Source organism: Brassica napus, chromosome C7, assembly GCF_020379485.1.
Source record: "Brassica napus cultivar Da-Ae chromosome C7, Da-Ae, whole genome shotgun sequence".
Lineage (NCBI taxonomy): Eukaryota > Viridiplantae > Streptophyta > Magnoliopsida > Brassicales > Brassicaceae > Brassica > Brassica napus.
The window spans coordinates 51,835,794-51,855,919 of NC_063450.1; the positions used below are offsets into that span (position 1 = coordinate 51,835,794).

General features: G+C 37.1%; 3 protein-coding genes across 4 annotated transcripts; 1 reads left to right on the top strand and 2 right to left on the bottom strand.

The window, feature by feature from the left end:
• Positions 1-499: 499 nt before the first annotated feature.
• On the bottom strand, positions 500-2,800 carry LOC125590680. The gene is made up of 2 exons (XM_048764361.1): positions 1,389-2,800; positions 500-1,046 (listed from the first exon to the last, which is right to left on the bottom strand). The coding sequence occupies exons 1-2, from the start codon at positions 2,798-2,800 to the stop codon at positions 500-502; spliced, it is 1,959 nt and encodes a 652-aa protein (XP_048620318.1).
• A 2,484-nt stretch (positions 2,801-5,284) lies between these two features.
• LOC106357521 (ATPase 2, plasma membrane-type-like) lies at positions 5,285-9,701 on the top strand. 2 transcript variants are annotated; one of them, XM_048763241.1, is made up of 11 exons: positions 5,286-5,475; positions 5,688-5,807; positions 5,899-6,135; positions 6,320-7,309; positions 7,394-7,538; positions 7,713-7,877; positions 7,971-8,324; positions 8,437-8,597; positions 8,674-8,847; positions 8,923-9,287; positions 9,382-9,701. In XM_048763241.1, the coding sequence occupies exons 1-11, from the start codon at positions 5,434-5,436 to the stop codon at positions 9,473-9,475; spliced, it is 2,847 nt and encodes a 948-aa protein (XP_048619198.1). In that variant the 5' UTR covers positions 5,286-5,433; the 3' UTR covers positions 9,476-9,701. The 2 variants fall into 2 exon arrangements, with proteins under 2 accessions (XP_048619197.1, XP_048619198.1); XM_048763240.1 differs by having other exon boundaries at positions 5,285-5,475; positions 7,713-8,324.
• A 3,413-nt stretch (positions 9,702-13,114) lies between these two features.
• LOC106411065 (VIN3-like protein 2) lies at positions 13,115-16,320 on the bottom strand. Its single transcript, XM_013851744.3, has 3 exons — positions 16,143-16,320; positions 16,000-16,068; positions 13,115-15,161 (listed from the first exon to the last, which is right to left on the bottom strand). Exons 2-3 carry the CDS (start codon positions 16,016-16,018, stop codon positions 13,255-13,257), a joined length of 1,926 nt encoding a protein of 641 aa, XP_013707198.2. The 5' UTR covers positions 16,019-16,068; positions 16,143-16,320; the 3' UTR covers positions 13,115-13,254.
• Between the last annotated feature and the right edge of the window lie 3,806 nt (positions 16,321-20,126).

Consider the following 20,126-nt stretch of genomic DNA (forward strand, 5'->3'; position numbering starts at 1 on the left):
TATTTTTTTTTCCGACAAAAAGATACCGACGGATTTGTTCGTCAGAAAATCGTGAGAATCAGTCTATTCTGATGAATTTCTGACGATTTCGGCCATCAGAATCCCCCTGTTTTTTGTAGTGTAGCCTTTTTCAGTTTTTCTTATCTCGATAGAATCCAGGACGGCATGGTCGTACATGGTGCAGGATTATCTGGGTACGTCTTAATATGTTTACTTTCACAAAATTAAAGTAAACAGAGATATCTTATTTTGTTGGACTGTTTAGGGATATTCGAGAATCAAATGTTCGAGTACTATGTATTTCTTCATTTTCAAAAATTAATATATTGTTTCTCTCCTGGTTGACTAATAACTTTGTTAGTTTGATATTTAGCATATTAAATTCAAAATTCGGGCATTGTTTAACGTGCTACAAAATGGATCATCGATCCTCCGTTTTATTTTTTTTTAGCAACTAATAACTTTAATATAAAAAGAGCATAAAAGCCCAAGAGATAGTTCAAGCATAAAGCTGGGTTTTAGCAATTGAGTCAACTAACCCATTAAAGTCTCTAGGAAAAAACGAGAAACAACAGAATTGAAAAGATGAAGATAGATAAACGATATCCGACAGTACTCCAAAGAGCTCTGTAGGTCCCCGTTTCTGGTTGATTGCTCTCATGAGCACTTGTGAATCTGATCTAAGCCAGATTTTGGTGAAACCGAGGGAGGATGCGTGGAGAAGGGCTTCTCTAACAGCTAAAGCCTCGGCCATACATGCAGACGAGACGTGAAGTTGGTTAGATGAGCCTCTGTTGATCTCCATATCAGACGAGTCGAAGAAAATCCAGCCAAAGCCCGCCTTAGTTGATGATGCGATCCAGGCCGTGTCGGTATTACATGTGATTGTGTTTGGTGGTAGCTCTTTCTCCGGCGTTGATCTAAGATTCAGCTTCAGGGCCTTTTGGGGAGCGAGTTGTGCTGCTTCCCATTCTCGTGCTGCTTTGATGGCTTTGATTAGCGCTTCCTCCGGCGTCGAAATCCTTTTCTCGAAGAGTAGCCGGTTCCTTTCAACCCAGATGATCCAACAGATCCAGGGAAAGATGTTGATCGAGATACCAATCGGGGGAAGGTTTCTCCAATGTAGTTAGGCCAGGAGGTTCGCCGAAAGGGAATCACAACTAGAAGAATCGAAAGGAGTTTCCCATGGACCTAAGCTCCACAAATCCCGAGCGAACCGACATTGAAAGAGGAGGTGGTATGTAGTTTCAATGGCTCCACATCTGCAGCAAGCGGTATTCTCTCTCATTCCTCTTTTTTGTAGATTGAAGCCCGTGGGTAGGGCCTCATGTAGGCTCTTCCATAAGAACAACTTTATTTTTGGTGCTGTTCTGTTTGACCAAACTAACTTTCTCCAGTCGATACTGTTTGTTATTGCAGGAGACGAGACTTCAGCGATGTTTTGTGTCAGTGCCATGTACCCTGTTTTCGTCGTGTACTCCCCCGACGATTTGAGGTTCCATATGTAGGTGTCGTGTGTCCCCAGACGGCTCGGCCTTTTTTGGAGGATGCGCTCTGCGAGTTCCGGTAAGGTTCTATTTATCTTCGCGACATTCCATTCCTGTGTCTCTCTAGATAGGAGGTCAGCCACTAAGAGATCTTGGTCTTGTAGTGTAGATGGTCCAAATGGACGGGTGTTGCTGCCATTATCAATCCAAGAGTCCTTCCAAACCTTAGTACTCTCCCCGTCCCCAATAGATTTCCCTAGGTGGCTGATTAGAAGGTCTCTCCCCGCTATGATTCCCTTCCAGCCATGGGAGGAACCCCCTTGAGATGGAACTGATAGGAAAGATTTACTGTGACAGTATTTCCCTAGGAGAATACGAGAGAGTAGACAGTGTGGTTTAGTAAGAATCCGCCAAGCTATCTTCCCTAGTAGAGCGATGTAAAATAGCTCCACGTCTCTGAAGCCTAATCCACCCAAATTCTTAGGTTTCGTTAGCTTATCCCAAGAGATCCAACAAATTTTTTTGTTTCCTTTGTTGTCATCCCACCAAAACCGTGTGAGAACTGACTGAATCTTCTTGCATAGGCTTTTAGGGAGTTCAAAGCAAGACATAGCAAAGGTTGGAATAGGAGAAAGGACCGACCGGAGCATTGTCATTTTGCCGGCTGTGGAGAGGTAGCATGAAGACCATGATACTGCTTTTTGCTTCATACGATCCACTATGGAGAAGAACAAGTTCTTTTTTTTCCTTCCAAAATGTTCTGGTAAGTCCAAGTACTTCCCCACTCCTCCCTCTTTGTCTATTCCTAGTTGCAGTTTAATCATTGAGCGCACCTCCTGGGGAGTTTTTGATGAGAAAGAGATTGACGATTTAGCAGAATTGATCTTCTGTCCTAAGGCATACTCATAATCTTGTAGAATTTGAAGTAGAGTAGCACAGCATAGAGGATTAGTTTTAGTGAAAAACATTGTATCATCTGCAAACAGTAGATGATTAATCCTTGGGCTGTGGTTTGAGACTCTGATTCCTGCTAGCGTGCCTTTCTGTTGTGCTTTTTTGCAGAGGCCATACAGCACTTCCCCACATAGGATGAAGATATATGGGGAAAGCGGGTCCCCTTGGCATATTTCTCGCTGTGGGGTGACGGTCCCAACTGCTGTGTTGTCTACGAGAAAGGAGTAAGATACCGTTGTGATACATTGCATAACCCAACTGATCCAGACCTCGCAGAAACCCATCATTTCCAGTACCCGCTTGATGAAAGACCACTCGAGGCGATCGTACGCTTTGCTGATGTCGGTCTTTACTGCCATAGTGCAATGAATCTCCGCAGCCGAGATCTTCAGGTAATGTAATACTTCATGTGTAATAAGAACATTATCTGAGATAGCTCTTCCTGGTATGAATGCAGATTGATTTTCCGAGATTTAGTCTTGTAGAATAGGTTTGAGTCTTATAGACAGTAGCTTGGAGATCACTTTGTAATAGATGTTACAAAGAGCAATAGGCCTATAATCAGCTACACTTTTTGGCGCGTGTATCTTGGGTATAAGTCTCACATGAGTAGCATTGATCTTGTCTGGGAGACAGCCTGATGAAAAGAAACCTCTAATTTCGTGGACCAATGCAGGTCCCACCAGATCCCAGTTTGTTTGGAAGAAGCTAGCTGAGAAGCCATCTGGACCAGGAGCTTTATCTGGGTGGATTGCAAAGAGGGCTTCTTTGATCTCTAGTGGTGACGGCAAACCGGTGAGGGAGTTGTTCATTGCTTCAGAGATACAAGGTGTAAGGGCTCTTATTATTATATCTGAGGGATCCTGGTTTGAAGAGGTGAAGATATCTTGAAAATAAGAGGAGATAACCTCCACTATCTTGTCGTCCTCATAAACCGGGATACCTGCAGAATTCTCAATGACTGAAATCATGTTTCTTGCTCTGCGACCCTTTGTAGAAGCATGAAAAAACGCCGTGTTTTGATCTCCAAGGGCTAGCCAAAGTTGGCGGCTACGTTGTTTCCAGAACTCCTCCTCCGCTCTATACGCCTGCAGGAGCTTTTGGTTGATGTTTGAGATGAGGACATCATCTGCAGTTGAGCTTCCCATTGCTGTATCAAGAGCCGCTTTTAGATCTTCAATGGACTTCTGGCTGTTGATATAGTGAATTCTGCTCCAGTCCGCAATTGCCCTTCAAACTCGGGAGATCTTCATCATCACAGGGCTGTTGTCATCTCTGTTCCAGGCCTTCTCGACGAGTTTAAGTACCTATGGATTGTCTCGCAATCTCCTATCATACCGAAAGATTCGACGTCCTTTGCGGAGAGATGCGTTGAACACGGATAGAACAGGACGATGATCAGACCCTTCATATTGTAGATAGTGGCAACGTCCGTACGGGAAAAGGTCTGACCATGAGCTATTTGCCAAAGCCCTGTCCAATCTGCAGTGCACCGTGTGTGAGTGTCTAACTCCGTTTATAAGTTTACTAAATTTTACTATAAAGTCAATCAGCCTTTATGGAAATATTATTTGAAAAGATGAAAGACAAAAAGTTACAATATGTCAAGTCCATGATGAAACCGATTTATATATTCTTTTTTGCGACCGTACGAACTAATTAGGTCATTACTCCTCCAATAAATACCTCAACAGAATAATATATAGCATTACATAATGATATAAAACAGTTTTACTATCAACTTCATGATAGTGATATTTCTGGAAATTAACGAATGGTATTATATGATTAATGAAGAATGTTAAAAGCATGAGAGAGATTGCCATGATGCCATGAAAAATGTCAACATGTGACTTCGTTCCCACTGTTGACCTTGCCATGATGCACCTTGGAAGGGGACAGTTTTGCATTACCGCCCGTTAGGGCCACGGAAATTATAAACCCACAGTTTTTTTCATATAAAACTAAATTATTACACCTATCTCAGTAATTTCTTTTTTTTTTTTGTAAAAGCTATCTCAGTAATTTATATTTCTACAACCCAAGTTGAATCCAAGTGATCAATGCAGAATCAGACATAGTGAGTAGCACGATTTTCTTCCTAACCAGCCTAATAACATACGAACCTAAACCATTAAAACTGAATTTGTAAGGAGATTTATATATTTCTAGTTGAAATTTTCAGAATGAATTATGTATGGAATAAAATACGTGGAATCAAATAGGTGGCAGAGAATTAATATGAGGAATATACGTTAAGCAGCAAGAAGTTTGTTGCCTTTTTTGTCAACTTTAATTTAAAATCCCACAGCAGTGTAACACCTCTACTAATTATTTCCTTCCTGATATGATGATTTATTGGGAGCAATAACTCTTTGATTTACAAATTTTAAAAAGAGATTTTGCAAATATTTATTTTTCCCTATATGAGCTTCATCAAAATATCATAACAGAATTTTTTTTTAACCAAAACAGAAAATTTGCAACTCTTTATTTGTATGTGGTGTGTGTGTATAATACTACCAATTAATAACTAAAGAAAAAATATAATTCATCGTTGAAATATTTTACCACAGTGAAATCAAATAAGTTTCTCCATAATTTCAGTAGAAAGGAGACCCACAAGTATTACACTGGGGGTTAATGAATAGTAATTTGAACGATATCAAAGGCAATGATGTTACTAATCAGAAATTAAGGAAACAAGAAAACAAATATTAAATTCATTAAGGAGAAGGCGTGAGAAGTGGAGACTACTTATTGGGACCCAGAATAACTAAACGGCTGAGGAATTCGTCGTTTTCAGTTGTATATAAATAAGACTCATATCGACTTTGCAACACACAGCCAGCTTCACCTAATACCTTCTTATTATTACTCCTCTCTCCCCCGGAATCCGTATGATTGAGTGAAACGGTGGTCACAGTTGTCATTTAAGTGCTACTTATCCGTCGTCGTTTGGAGGGTTTTTTTGAAGTGAAGGAAGGGAGAGATGTCGAGTCTTGAGAATATAAAGAACGAGACTGTTGATCTGGTAACAATTTTTTATCTCTCTGTTTATGATCATCATGCCCAATGGATTTTTTTTTTTTTTTTTTAACTGGGGGCATTATTATAAATTTTGAATCAGTTCCGACCAAGTTCTTTGTTTTTAAGACAAAACATTTCTCTTTCTGAAGATATATTATCAATGTTCTTGTGCACGTGAATGTCTGACTAACTTCAAACTGTTTGATTTTCTTGCAGGAGAAATGTCCAATAGAGGAAGTTTTCCAGCAGCTTAAATGTACTAAGGAAGGTTTGACGACTCAGGAAGGGGAAGCCAGGGTTCAGATCTTTGGCTACAACAAGCTCGAAGAGAAAAAGGTCTTTTAACTTCTTTTTTGTTTTCTTTTGCTATTTTCATTTTAGTCTTTGTTTGCTTACTAAAATGTCTATGCACAATGAATATTTACAGGAAAGCAAGATTCTCAAGTTTTTGGGGTTTATGTGGAATCCTCTTTCATGGGTCATGGAAGCTGCTGCCATCATGGCTATTGCTTTGGCCAACGGTGACGGTAGGCCTCCGGATTGGCAAGACTTTGTCGGTATCATCTGTCTTCTTGTCATCAACTCTACCATCAGTTTCATCGAAGAGAACAACGCCGGTAATGCCGCTGCTGCTCTCATGGCCGGTCTTGCTCCTAAAACCAAGGTTTGTCATAGGATAATTATTTGTGAAGTTGGTATTATTAAATTCGAACTTATTATACGGACGTCCAACTTAAAATCAATTTACGATAACTAGATTGGTTCTATTATTTTATATATTAGTTAATTATTTTTCCAACTATCTATTGGTTTGAAACTTTATAATTGTGATGTTTCTCTGTTTTCAGGTTCTTAGGGATGGGAAATGGAGTGAACAAGAAGCTGCTATTCTTGTCCCAGGAGATATCGTTAGCATTAAACTTGGAGACATCATCCCTGCCGATGCTCGTCTTCTCGAAGGTGATCCTTTAAAGGTGGACCAGTCTGCTCTTACCGGAGAGTCCCTCCCAGTGACCAAGCACCCTGGTCAAGGAGTTTTCTCTGGCTCAACCTGTAAACAAGGAGAGATCGAAGCCGTCGTAATCGCCACAGGTGTCCACACCTTCTTTGGTAAAGCTGCTCATCTTGTGGACAGCACAAACCAAGTTGGACATTTCCAGAAGGTTCTTACAGCCATTGGGAACTTCTGTATCTGTTCCATTGCCATCGGTATGGTGATTGAGATTCTCGTCATGTACCCTATCCAGCGCCGAAAGTACAGAGACGGTATTGATAACCTCTTGGTCCTATTGATCGGTGGTATCCCTATTGCTATGCCCACGGTCTTGTCTGTCACCATGGCTATTGGCTCTCACAAGCTTGCTCAGCAAGGTGCCATCACCAAACGTATGACGGCCATTGAAGAAATGGCTGGAATGGATGTGCTGTGCAGTGACAAAACCGGGACGCTGACTCTCAACAAACTGAGTGTGGATAAAAACTTGGTGGAGGTTTTCTGCAAGGGTGTGGAGAAAGACCAAGTTCTTTTGTTTGCGGCTATGGCTTCAAGAATTGAGAACCAGGACGCCATCGATGCAGCCATGGTTGGGATGCTTGCTGATCCAAAGGAGGCCAGAGCTGGAATTAGGGAGGTTCACTTCCTTCCATTCAATCCTACTGATAAGAGAACTGCTTTAACTTACATCGACTCTAGTGGTAACTGGCACAGAGTCAGTAAAGGTGCTCCCGAGCAGATCCTCGAGCTTTGCAAAGCCAGCAATGACCTTAGCAAGAGGGTGCTCGATATTATCGAAAAGTATGCCGAGCGTGGTCTCAGGTCCTTGGCTGTTTCTCGCCAGGTACTTAACTTGTTTGCTTTGATGATGCATGTTTTTTTCAAGTAACATATATTCATTAGTTTGTGTTCATGTCTCCTTCTTTAGACGGTGCCAGAGAAAACAAAGGAAAGCCCAGGTGGACGGTGGGAGTTTGTTGGCTTGTTGCCACTTTTTGATCCCCCAAGGCATGACAGTGCCGAAACCATTCGAAGGGCTTTGCATCTTGGTGTTAACGTCAAGATGATCACTGGTAATACTAATAATCACGCCTCACTCTTCAATCTTTTATTAGGGAAAAAATATCTCACATCAGAAAAAGTTGGAAATAATCTTATAAAATATGTGTTAATATATTTATTACCAATTGGTTTTGAGTCTGAAACCCGTCCCCACTAATATTCTCTTGGACGATGTATGTGACCAGGTGACCAACTTGCTATTGGAAAGGAAACTGGTCGCAGACTTGGAATGGGAACAAACATGTACCCGTCCTCGGCTCTTCTAGGCAATCACAAGGACCCAGCACTTGCCAACATTCCTGTTGAGGACTTGATCGAACAGGCTGATGGTTTTGCTGGAGTCTTCCCAGGTTATTATCTTCTTCTTCTTTTTCTCTTTTTAATTATGTCAATGCTTAGGGATCTAAGCTTAGATCTAAGCTTCTTTGTTTTGGACACTATAGAGCACAAATACGAAATCGTGAAGAAGCTGCAAGAGAGGAAGCATATTGTTGGAATGACTGGTGATGGTGTCAACGATGCTCCTGCTTTGAAGAAAGCTGATATTGGTATCGCTGTGGATGATGCTACGGACGCTGCTCGGGGTGCTTCAGATATCGTTCTCACTGAGCCTGGACTCAGCGTTATCATCAGTGCTGTCCTCACCAGCAGAGCTATTTTCCAGAGAATGAAGAACTATACTATATATGCGGTCTCAATCACAATCCGTATCGTGCTTGGTTTCATGCTTATTGCTTTGATATGGAAGTTTGACTTCTCAGCATTTATGGTTCTGATCATTGCCATTCTTAACGATGGTGAGCAACACTGTCCCTTATTGTTTAAATCCTCAAAACTCTTATTTATTTTGACAAAAATCGAATCTCTTATTTATACAAGTTACTTATATATCTTATGTGTTTTTTATAGGTACCATCATGACCATTTCAAAGGACAGAGTCACGCCATCTCCCACACCTGACAGCTGGAAACTTAGAGAAATTTTTGCTACTGGGGTTGTGCTTGGAAGCTACCTAGCCGTCATGACTGTTGTTTTCTTCTGGTTGGCAAACGAGACAGACTTTTTCTCGGTAATAATATAATATATATATGTCTTCTTTGCTAATTGTATAGAGTTGTAAACTAACCTTCACTTTCGGTTCGCAGAACGTGTTTGGTGTGAGGTCCATCAAGGGTAATGAACACGAGTTAATGAGTGCATTGTATTTACAAGTTAGTATCATTAGTCAAGCTCTAATCTTTGTCACAAGATCAAGGAGTTGGTCCTTTGTTGAACGTCCTGGAGCATTGCTGATGATTGCTTTCCTCATTGCACAACTTGTAAGAAGATCATGATCGATACTAAACATTTTGAGGGATTTTTCTCACTGTTTTTATGTTACTTTTAAACATCAGGTTGCCACTTTGATTGCGGTCTACGCCAACTGGGAGTTCGCAGAGGTTAGAGGTATTGGATGGGGATGGGCTGGAGTGATATGGCTATACAGTATTATAACATACTTCCCACTGGACATTCTCAAGTTTGCCATTCGCTACATCTTGAGTGGAAAGGCTTGGCTCAACATGACTGAGAACAGGACGGCTTTAACGACCAAGAAAGATTTCGGAAAAGAAGAGAGGGAGGCTCAATGGGCTGTTGCTCAGAGGACACTTCACGGTTTGCAGCCAAAAGAACCTGTTCACATCATTCCTGAGCAAGGAACTTACAGAGAATTGTCTGAGATTGCTGAGCAAGCCAAGAGAAGAGCTGAGATCGCTAGGTATACTAAACTTTTTATCGTAACCTTTTTAAGTATTACCGATTCTTTGACTGGGACTAAACACTAACTGAATGTTTTTATATGTTAACAACAGGCTTAGGGAGCTGCACACACTCAAGGGACATGTGGAATCAGTAGCGAAGCTAAAGGGCTTGGACATTGAAACTCCAGGCCACTACACTGTCTAGTCACAAAAAGAAGAACAAACCAAACAAATGATTGATCTTTTTCCCTTGTTTCTGTTTTCTATATTTTTTATCCTTCTCTTCACGACCTCTTGAGGTTATTATGAGAGAGCTTGCTATGTTTAGCAAGAGCAAGTCTATTAATTTCAAGTTTGCAAGAGAATAAAATTCTTGAATCCACCAAAAAAGTAATATTTTGAAACTTTATAAATGAAAATGTTTTTTTTTATTTGTGTCTATTACATATCAGTATAAGCTCTTTATATATAAAGCTCAAAAGCATAAACGTACAAACCTATAAAATTAAAAGAAAACACCCAAAACATAAATATGTAAATCTGTTGAAAAAGAAAATAAAGATGAAATCTTTTTTTACAGTTTGTCACTTCCAAAGAAGAGCAAACCAAACAATTGATCTTTTTCCCGTGCATTTGTTTTTTTTTTTTTGCTTTTCCTTGAGGTTATTGTGTAAAATCTTGCTATGTTTAGCAAGAGCTAAGTCTTTTATTCAAGTTTGCAAGAATAAAATTCTTGAACCTACCCAAAAGTAAAATTTTCGAACCTTTTATTAATGAAAATCATTTCTAAAAATTTGTGTCTAGTACATCAAAAGCTATATACATAAATCTCAAAGTAAAAGATAAAAAAAAGAAGTAAATTCATAAATATAAAAACCTGTAAAATTAAAAGAAATAACCCAGTAACTTAAATGTGTAAATCTGTTGAAAACGAAAATAAATATGAAGTGACTGAACTTGCAAAAAGTAAAAAGACATGCACAATATTAGTCATCGATAATTCTGAATGCATGGTCAAATGACTTATATTGTACATGCGTCCTACTTTTTGCAAGTTTAGAATAGAAACTTTATTGGTTGAGATTTTTATTCTAATTTTATCATTTATTCTTATTTTTATTATAAATTTTTGCAAGTTAAGAGTAGAAACTTTATTGGTTGAGTTTTTTAATATTATCATTTATTCATATTGTTATTGTAATTTTTATAATCACAAATTGGTTGATATCTTTGAGTAAATAAATTCAAAAAATCGTGTTACTCCATATTCTTTTTTTTTTGTAACTGAACTCCATATTCTTCCAACTACATTAAGATAAAGTGATAGTGAAGCTGTAAAAAGTAATGGTAAGAATTATTATTACAACTGATATTCTTTACATTTGTTATAGATAGATGATATTATTAATATCTAGAAAACCCTTTATCAAAAAAAGATATGACAAAACAAAATATATAGATAGATAATTTTGCAAGAAGTTAATGGTACATAAACAAAACAAAATACATAGAATCATATATAGATACAAATCTGTTAATGTCTAGTTTACCAAACAAAAAACATCTGTTAGTGTAGATAAACTCAAATATAAACTCAAATATATTAATACTCTCTATATAAATACTTGGACATCATTCATAATGAATACAAACCTAAAGCTCACTCAATACCAACAAAAAAACAAAAAAACTCTCTCAATTCTTCACCACGGTGAGTCGATCAGTAATTCTAGCTTTTCTCTCAGCCTTCGCAGTAATGGCCGTTGTCTCCGGCACGGTGGAAGACACAATCCGAAGGGTTGTCGATGCCTTGGCTGACGCCTCTTTTGAAGAGTGGTCAGCTACTTTTATTGAAACTAGTGATAAAATCCGTGGCGACGTTCTCGGATCAACGCTCTTCATCCCAGACATCTCGGCCAACTTGTCCGGTCGCGAAGACAGACACAAGGTGGCTGCGTACCACATTGTCACAGAGAGACTTGATTATTTTGATCTTCTCTCCAAGCCAAATCAAACGCGACTACCGACTCTTCTCAAGGACTAGTAACCAACAATTCAGAGTTTGGTTTTAGTGTCAACAGCGTTCTCGTCACAGAAACTGAGGTCTTTGCCGATAGATACATTGCCATTCACCGCATTGCATCACCCCTGGATTTCAAAACTTACGGTCGCACTGACTCTAAGCCTAGTGGCCACCCTTGAACGCCACCTTGAACCTGAGAAACAATCTACTTCAAATGAGGGTAAAGAATTGGTACTTTTCTTGCAGGATATTCGATTCTTGTTCGCAACACAACTGAAAGTGGCTTAACTCTCGACTGTGTCAACGTGACGGAGCTAGACAAATTTGTTGTCATCCACTACATCATGTTTCCCCTCGATTTCACAACATACAGCTGGTTGTCATCAACTGAATAGATTTATTTATTGGAATTATTCATTGTCTTCGTTTTGTGCCGTTAAAAGAGGTGTCAGAATTAGATTTCATCTTTAAACATGGGGTCAATTGTACATGAATCAACCAATTTTTTTACACTAACAAACTCACATATAAACAAAAGAAAGAAAAAAAAAACTAAAAATCATGGGTTCATATGACCCCCTCCTCTTTAAATAATTCCTCCACTGTGTACAATAGATGTACCTTCAACTTTTGGTAAGTAATGTGACTATGACCAAGCATAATTGTGCTTTCAATTACTCTTAAAACAATAACTGAGAGGTGGAATGGATTTAGAATATGAAATGCGAGGAAGAGAATGAAATGAAGCTTATAAAAGTTACATAATTTCACATTTTGCCAATAATAGCTAGAGATAATTGAGATGTATATGGTGCATAAACATTAATTAAGGACTAACGCATTTGAAAAACTTAAACAAATACGTAAGACTGATGATATTTGAATTATTATTTTTAGCTGTTTGTATTTTTTTTATAACACTTTAGCTGGTTGTATAAACACAAAAAATATAGTATTAATGTTTAAGATATATATAGTATTGGGAAGATGAGGTTTTCATATTCTTTAGGACATTAACAAATAATATTGTTGGTAATAAAAAAAAAAAATTAAATTATTTTTAAAATAAATGTTTAATTAGATTACGAAACCATTCTTCTGAAAAAAAACATGATGTTCAAAAGATCATTCCCCAAACAAAATTATACTTACATAAATTGACTTATGGGGGGTTAGTGGGAGATGAATTTAGGTAGAGTTGATTGATTTTAAGAATCAAGATATTTGTTAAATTTATAAAAAGTTCTAATGAGTTTTTCATATTTAAAAAGTCTATGAAAGTGTTCTACTATAATGATTTTGAGAATCTTGAGTATATATGTAATATTTTGAAAATCTTGTGTTATGAGTTAAAAAGTTAAGAAGTCAAGTTCCAATAACACTAGATTTTGATTGAATTGAGAATCTTTAAAGTCCAAACTTTTTTAATAACAATGGATTTTATATGTCACTAAAGAATCATCAAACCAATAACACTTGATTTATTTTATAAGAATATTAGAATCCATTAGTCAACAACTATAGACTTTTAAAATTCTTACAATCATTATAAATGTTTCTCCCGATAACACCCCATTATAGTAGGTTTTTCTCTATTCATTTCTTCGGTAACTAGAGAAATGAATAATTTGGATAAATAAATTTCTTCAGTTAATTTAGTTGAAATCCAGCTTGCTAAAGTCTCAAATGAAAGGATATCTCCTTACATAACATAATTGGGAGGTCATTAAATAACATAATTGATAAGTCAATACAATTATGATTCAGGATAGTACTATTTATAACTGGATTTAAAATCCACTAAAATAAATAATCCCAACATTAAAAAAAAAACTATTTGATACCAATAGTACTTTCCTTGCATGGAAATGTTCCAATAATGCAAACTTCCCATTAAAAATAAATAAAGTCTTGAAAAGATTTGAGAAAACATAAAATAAACAGAACGCAGACGCACATCACTAGTGCCACAACTTCATGCAGAATCCAGACTTGACAACCGCAGACGCACCATCCCCAACCGCAGAACAACGCTTAGCCAAAACGCGGTCGTTGAAAGTATGAACAAGCTGCTCAGCTAAATCCACAGGATCATCAGCAAAAGTATCAATGAATATCTTCACAACTCTGATCTCTTGTGGCGTCGCTCTTAAACCATACCAAGTCAGAAACTTCTGTCTGAACTCTTTCTCAATGTGTCCTAAAGACTCAAGCTGTCTTATAACACTCACACAATGCTTAAAACCACTCTCTGATCCTCCGTTTGCTGAGTGATGATCACCGTTTTCTTTAACTGACTTCCCGTTTCTAGCTTGACGGTTCTTGGTTTGGTCTGACCTGAAGGGAGTGATAGGCAAACTAGCATCTGAACTGTTTCTGTTACTGACAAGAGTTGTCGTAGTAACCGGAACAGCAGCTTCTTGTTGTTCCTCATCCAACAACACACTCCCTTCAACGTTCTTCTCAGTCTCCACAACAACGTTAGAATCTTGTTTGTTGTGATTCTGAGGAGCAATGTAAACGTTGTTGGACTCAGCTTCAACGGAGGAAGGGTTAGAAGACAACGTGCTGCAGTTTGTTAGAGGGCTTTCGCTTCTTTCAACTACTTCTTCAGGACTACTACGAGTCAAGACATTGATCTCATCCACTCCCACTTCTCTAGTTCCGCTGAATGACACAACTTTGAAGCAATACTCAGACGCTGGAGCTAGGCCAGAGACAACGAATCTAGCGTTTGGAGTGAACAACGTGCAAGTAGACTTCTCCTGATACTCTTTCTCAGTGACCTTACGATGCCAGATACTGTAATGAACAATGTTTGCAGGTGAGGTGAGATCATTAGAGGCTAGAATCACAGTGAGTGAAGTGGCATTAACGTCCTCGAATCTGATCTTGGTTGGTGTATCTACAGACACCTCATTGCTCAAACCATAAGAAGGTTTAGTTTCAAGTGGTTGAAGAGAATCAAGAGCAGAAGAGCAAAGCTTCTGCACATCAGGTCCAGATCCTAGTCTGTTGACAATCCCTCTACCCATTTTCATAGGGAGACCAGAGAGAGGACCCACGTCAGCTTCAAGACTCTTCACAGCTTCATCCACCACCTCACAGACGTTTGAGAACTTAGTGGATCCCTTTATAAGCTTCTGGACTAGTAAAAGACGGTAGCAAAGAACGTCTACTCTTCTGGTTTCTTTAGCAATGGTCAGTTGCTTCTTCCAACACTCAAGCAAGCTGTTTGGTTTACCACAAGAGACGCAGTAGAAGCAGCAGCAACTCTCTTCACCTTCCTTGTCTTTAGCAAGACCGGACTTATCACTCTTGAAAGCACATTCAAGATGACAAGAGAATCCGCAAGATTCACCTTCAAACGGAGGATCAGAGCTGCAAGTTAACCAGAGACTAGGATCTTTATTATCATCATACTTAAGACAGATGCAACAAGAACACCTTCTGCAAAAGGAGTCTTCCTGTCTCATTACAGCCCTGCAAGCCAAATTGTTGCAGCTCCATGAGGCGTTGTTGTTGATGGTTGGAACAACATAACGAGTTGGGTTATCAACCTTCCTCGGCCTCTTTGAGTTTCTATGAAGAGGCAAAGAATCAGAAGAGCCTCTCTTGTTCCCATCATGGTCTCCGGAGTTTTTCTTGGATATGGTTTTTAGAAGAGTCTCTATGAGCTTGACTTTGGTCAAGCCGGTGTACTTTCTTTCTTTGCCCATTTCTGCGCAGAGGATCTGTAGAATGTCTTTGCGGCTCCATGCTTGCAACACTTCGGTGGCTAGATGTGGTTGCGTTGATAGTTCGTAGACAAGATGTATCTTCTCTTCAACACTCATTCCACTGGATTTAGATGAGTCACCTCCAGCTCCTGTTTATGGAAGAAGAAGAAAAGGGTGTGAACATTACAAGTTTTGACTCTTGAGTGAGGGTAGTTGAGAACAATGTTGTAATCAGAAACACACACAAAAGCATGCAAGACTATTATAGGAATCTGCCTTAAAAAGCTTGTTTCTGACTCTGATCTTGCACAAATGCTGATACTTTATGCAAACAAGATGCCAAAGCAAAAGACCATGTCCTTTAGAATACAATAAAAAAAAATGGACCAAGATCTCAAAAACAAAGAAGGATGAGAATAAGAGAACCAAAAGGATGATTCTTGTTAGGTCTAAGAACCCACATTCATCAAAGAATAAGAGAATCAAAGGATGACATATAATGGAATCTTATTCTATACAGAAGGAAAGCCATTTAGTCCTTTGACCCAACTATTAAACTAAAAAAAAAACAATTCATCAACCAATGATAGTGGAAACAAAACAAACAAAGAATATGGAGTTAGAACTTAGAACCAACCAAGAAGAAAAGTGAAAGACAACACCATCACTATCACCAATGAGAAAAACATATAAAAGCTTCACACTTTGATGAACAAACAAAAAAATTTAAGAACACAGTAATCTAAGATCAATAGCTATGTTAGTGAATACTACAGTCACATTCAAGAGAGAGAAAACAAAATAAAGTCTCCAACTTTCAAAATTAAAAAAAAAACACACACACAAATTTGAACAATACAAATCAGCATCCAAAGTTTCATAATTATTAGAACATTTTACATAGGGAACAACAACACAAAGAGACACAGATATCGATAAATCTTAAGCAACCAATGAAACCAAAAGTTATACTAAAACATTACATACCATAACCAGAAGAATCCATAGAGCCAAGAACGTTAAGACAAGTGATCAAACCCACATTACCATAAGAACCTGTGATGTCAAGAACATGAGTTAGAGAAACCCAAACAGAGAGATCGGTGAAAAGACAAGAAAGATGGGCTTACCAAACAAGAGAAGCTATACGTAGAGCAAAGAAACGTGTGTTTTCTCTCTCCCTCTTCGGAAGAAACAGAGAAGGGAGAGAGCCGATGTGTCCTGAGCAAAGGAAGAGAGAAGATGAGAGAACTATATGAGAAGAGGAAGGAGAGAGAGGTCTCTATAGAGAGATGAAGAGATTGAAGTTTATTGGTGGGACCCAAAAAAGGGTTAACATAAAATTTAATTTTTATAAATATTTTTTAAACCCTTTTGATTCACGTTACTTCTGTGGTTTCGTTTTGGGGTAAAGTTCTTTACTTTAATTTTGACCATATTATATCTTGACAAATGGTTATCACCACCAACTACTTCAAAGTTCAATCTAACTAAATTATTCAACCTTATACATTCAGTTTAAATTGTATACTAAATAAGTAAATATGAATACAGTGACCTATTTACGGATAATTAATAGCTAAAACGCTCACTAAAACCACTTCTAAAATATGTAGATCCACCAAAAACTGTATAAATATATTTAATAACATAATTTAGATGTTTAGAAAATAATCACTATTTTTACTAACTTTTCGAACAATTGTAATTTTTGGGGAAAATGTAGTTACTATATAAAAACAAAAATCAGTGTATGGATTTATTGTATGTATTTTGGAAACAGAAATTTGTTTCAAATAAAAATTTATATTTAACTAAACAAGAGTGGTCCACTGATAGGCAAATTTTTGAGAAGTTAAATTATTTGGGTTCCAAACAATTCCACGACATTGAATTTGAATAACCATGCAGATATGTTGATATGATTTATGTTTTTATCTGAATAATTGAACAAAAATTATTAGTGGACTGCATTTAAAAATAAAATAGTCTACGCTTTTTTATAAGTTTGAAATATCTCAGGTTAATAAAAAAACTTGTATTCTAAAACTTTTTTGGTTAAAGATCTATTCCAAAAATCTAAGAAATGAAAAAGTATTCTTGCTTGTCAATCATGACAAGATCATACAAATGCCATGGAGATTTTTCCTTGGATAAATAGTTTTGACTCATTTTCCACGAATAGTTATGTGACACTATCTTAACTTAATTTTTTTTATATTAAACACTATGACACATTTTAGATTATCATTGGCATCTCCAATGTATTGTATACGTGTGCGTGTTATGGGAACAGTGGCTATCATCACAAACTGGGAAGACTTGGTTTTGAAGCGGAGAACGACATGTGCCTAACAATGTACAATGGCAACAGCTATGGTAAATAATGAAATATAGTATCAATATATCATTTGCATTTATTTATTGGATCACAAGTGGTCTGGTCTAGAGAATGATAAACAATTTGGATTCTTTTGGGTGTACCATATCATACTTAGCGTTTCGTATATATTTAATTAGTCTGCAAGAACGCATTGAACTTATAATAAACGACTAACCGTTAATAAGTAATGATTTAGCCTTTCGCGAAAATAAAAAGATACCTGATCTATTTTCTTGGTTTCTTCTCTTGTGAATGCACGCCTGGCATAGTTGCAGACTTGTATAATATGATTAATAGGTTTTGGGTTTGTAAGTCCATACATTCTTCGAGTTTTGTATTTGAACCATGTAATTTTTAATTAAAAAAAAAGAATGCGAGTAAACCCTTTTCAACGCAAATGAAACTTATGACTTCTAAAACTCATATTTGGGGGGTTGGTGATTCCGTGTATGGATGATCACCTTGAACCACGAATTTAGTAACGTAAGGCGGCGGGCCTGTTTATTTCCATTGACAATTTTGAGTTTGATTATTCAAACAATAGCGATTAAGCTTAACTAAGAACATAAATATTATGCTGAGATTATTTGATTAAATATCTTAAACCTTTTTTTAAACTAAATCTTCTACAAATTCGAAATGTAACTTTTCTCTTAGTGGCATTATATGATATATCATCACAATAATATGAGTAAACAAATTTTTGGTTTTAATAAATACTTTCTGCTGAAATTACATCAAATAAAATAGACTATTTAAATATAACATTCTCTTCATCGTTATTAATGGTTGAAAAACAATTGACTCTGCTAAATAAGAGAGGAAGACAATAAACAGAGAAATGTCTATAAACTGTAATTGTACGTTGATTGGTAGAATGTAACTGCATACTTATATTCGTCGTCCATACAAGTATTAACATCAAATGAAGCATAGTATTCTATTACAAGCTGTAATATAAAGCACTTCATTTAAACAATGCCACATAAAAAATCAATTACATTTATTAATCGAGCGCGTAAGCGAGAGACTATTAATGAAGTATATGCTGGATCGGCTTGCATAGTCGTGAGTTGAAACAACCGTTTTCGTCTACTTTAAATCCAAAACTTTTACTACAGTTAAGTAATACTGTTATATAATACTTATGAATGTATTATATATGTATCAGGGCAACATTATTGCAGGAACTTTAATTTTAGTCCTTAGAATTTTTTATTATTATTATTATGGTAAGGACATTGTTAAGAAACTTTATGTAATGTGATGATTATTGGTGGGACTTTAACATATCCGACAACTTCTTCTTCTGCGTGTAAAATAAAAATTATCCTTGATCCTTGTACAATTTTTCCCGCAAAATAACAACAAAAATTGCTAGCAGACTAGAGACAAGTGTAACACAATGTCACCTTCTTGAGATAAAAATGGAACAGAAACAGCAACTCAAAAGTCTAGCAGACATCTAAAGATTGGTATCCTTCTGCAACATAACTTTACAATTTTGTTCACAATCAAATCTTTGTTGAGAGTACACGAATCATATAACCTAAAGTCAGCTTGCCCAGTTGAATATTAAAGAAAAGAGCTTACCCGTCGTTTGGACGCGGAGTTCTCTTGTACTTAGATTTTGTTGATCTTGAAGGCGCCATTAGCTAAGCCTCTTCTATACAACCTTTTCAAAACTGAAACCATGTTTAGTTTTACCAAAGATTCAAAACCCAATAGCACTATAAATCACAAAAGCTCAATCCTACATCTATCTGTTAATACAGCAAGCAGAAACCTAATTGATTCTACAATTGCTTCATCTATCAGTTTCAACAGTACTTCCGCTCAAACCCCGAAGAAATGATTAAGATATAGCTTTCTCCGAATTTGAAATCAATCTCCTTAAGCAACTCTAGGTTAGTTTATACTCGGCAAATTCGAATCACACGACCTGAAACCTCTCGATTTTAAGCTTCAAATTTCAAATCGAAAGCTCACAAATTCAAAGAAACAATGAATTGAGCTCAATTGTTTCAATATTTCATGAGAATAAACAAAAGTAGAAATCGAAACTAATTGATCAGAACAAAAATCAAACAAATTCGGTATACTGTTATCGTTTAGATGTATTCATCGACGAGGTAGATCAAAGATTCAACAAAAATTCAACGGAAAACAACATACCTTTTTTTATCGAAAACGGAGGAGAATCCAAGGATGTCGAGTCTGGAGACAACAGATCGGTCTTGTGTTGCGAACTAACCGAGAGGATTTCGTTTGCGGGATGAAATCGTCGGAACACCTATCTCCAAATGCTTCACCGTCGAGAGCGAAGCGAATCGGGAGAGGAAGAAGCACGACTTCAATCCATGCTCACAAGCTGCCAGCTAGCACGTAAGGACCAAAAAAAAAAGTTCTTAGTTAAGGTCGTCCTTCATTTTATTGCTTATTTTTTATTTTCTTTTCAGCCCAAAATATCTAAGGACGCGGCCCAAAGACAGCAATAATGTTGCCCTCAATGACCATCATCTGTATAGGTGCTATGCGGAAGTAATGCACAGTACATCGGTACGAGCTGGATATCACAAATTAAAGATCCTATATGTGCGAGAAAATGTTAGACTTAATGGTGGAAGAATTAAATACTATGGATTGGCAAGTGACAACATAACATATAAAGGAAAACATTAAAATATAACAATTTTAATGTTATCAGCCCATGTGGTCCTTAATGGTTTGC

Bases quoted from the DNA above. Each gene is read 5' to 3' on its own strand.
- LOC125590680 (XM_048764361.1), bottom strand. From the start codon at position 2,800: ATGGCAGTAAAGACCGACATCAGCAAAGCGTACGATCGCCTCGAGTGG. The intron at 1,047-1,388 runs GTTAGTTTGGTC...CTGGGTTGAAAG, and splicing joins AACAGTATCGACTGGAGAAA to GAACCGGCTACTCTTCGAGA.
- LOC106357521 (XM_048763240.1), top strand. From the start codon at position 5,434: ATGTCGAGTCTTGAGAATATAAAGAACGAGACTGTTGATCTG. The intron at 7,310-7,393 runs GTACTTAACTTG...CTCCTTCTTTAG, and splicing joins CCTTGGCTGTTTCTCGCCAG to ACGGTGCCAGAGAAAACAAA. The intron at 8,325-8,436 runs GTGAGCAACACT...TGTTTTTTATAG, and splicing joins CATTGCCATTCTTAACGATG to GTACCATCATGACCATTTCA.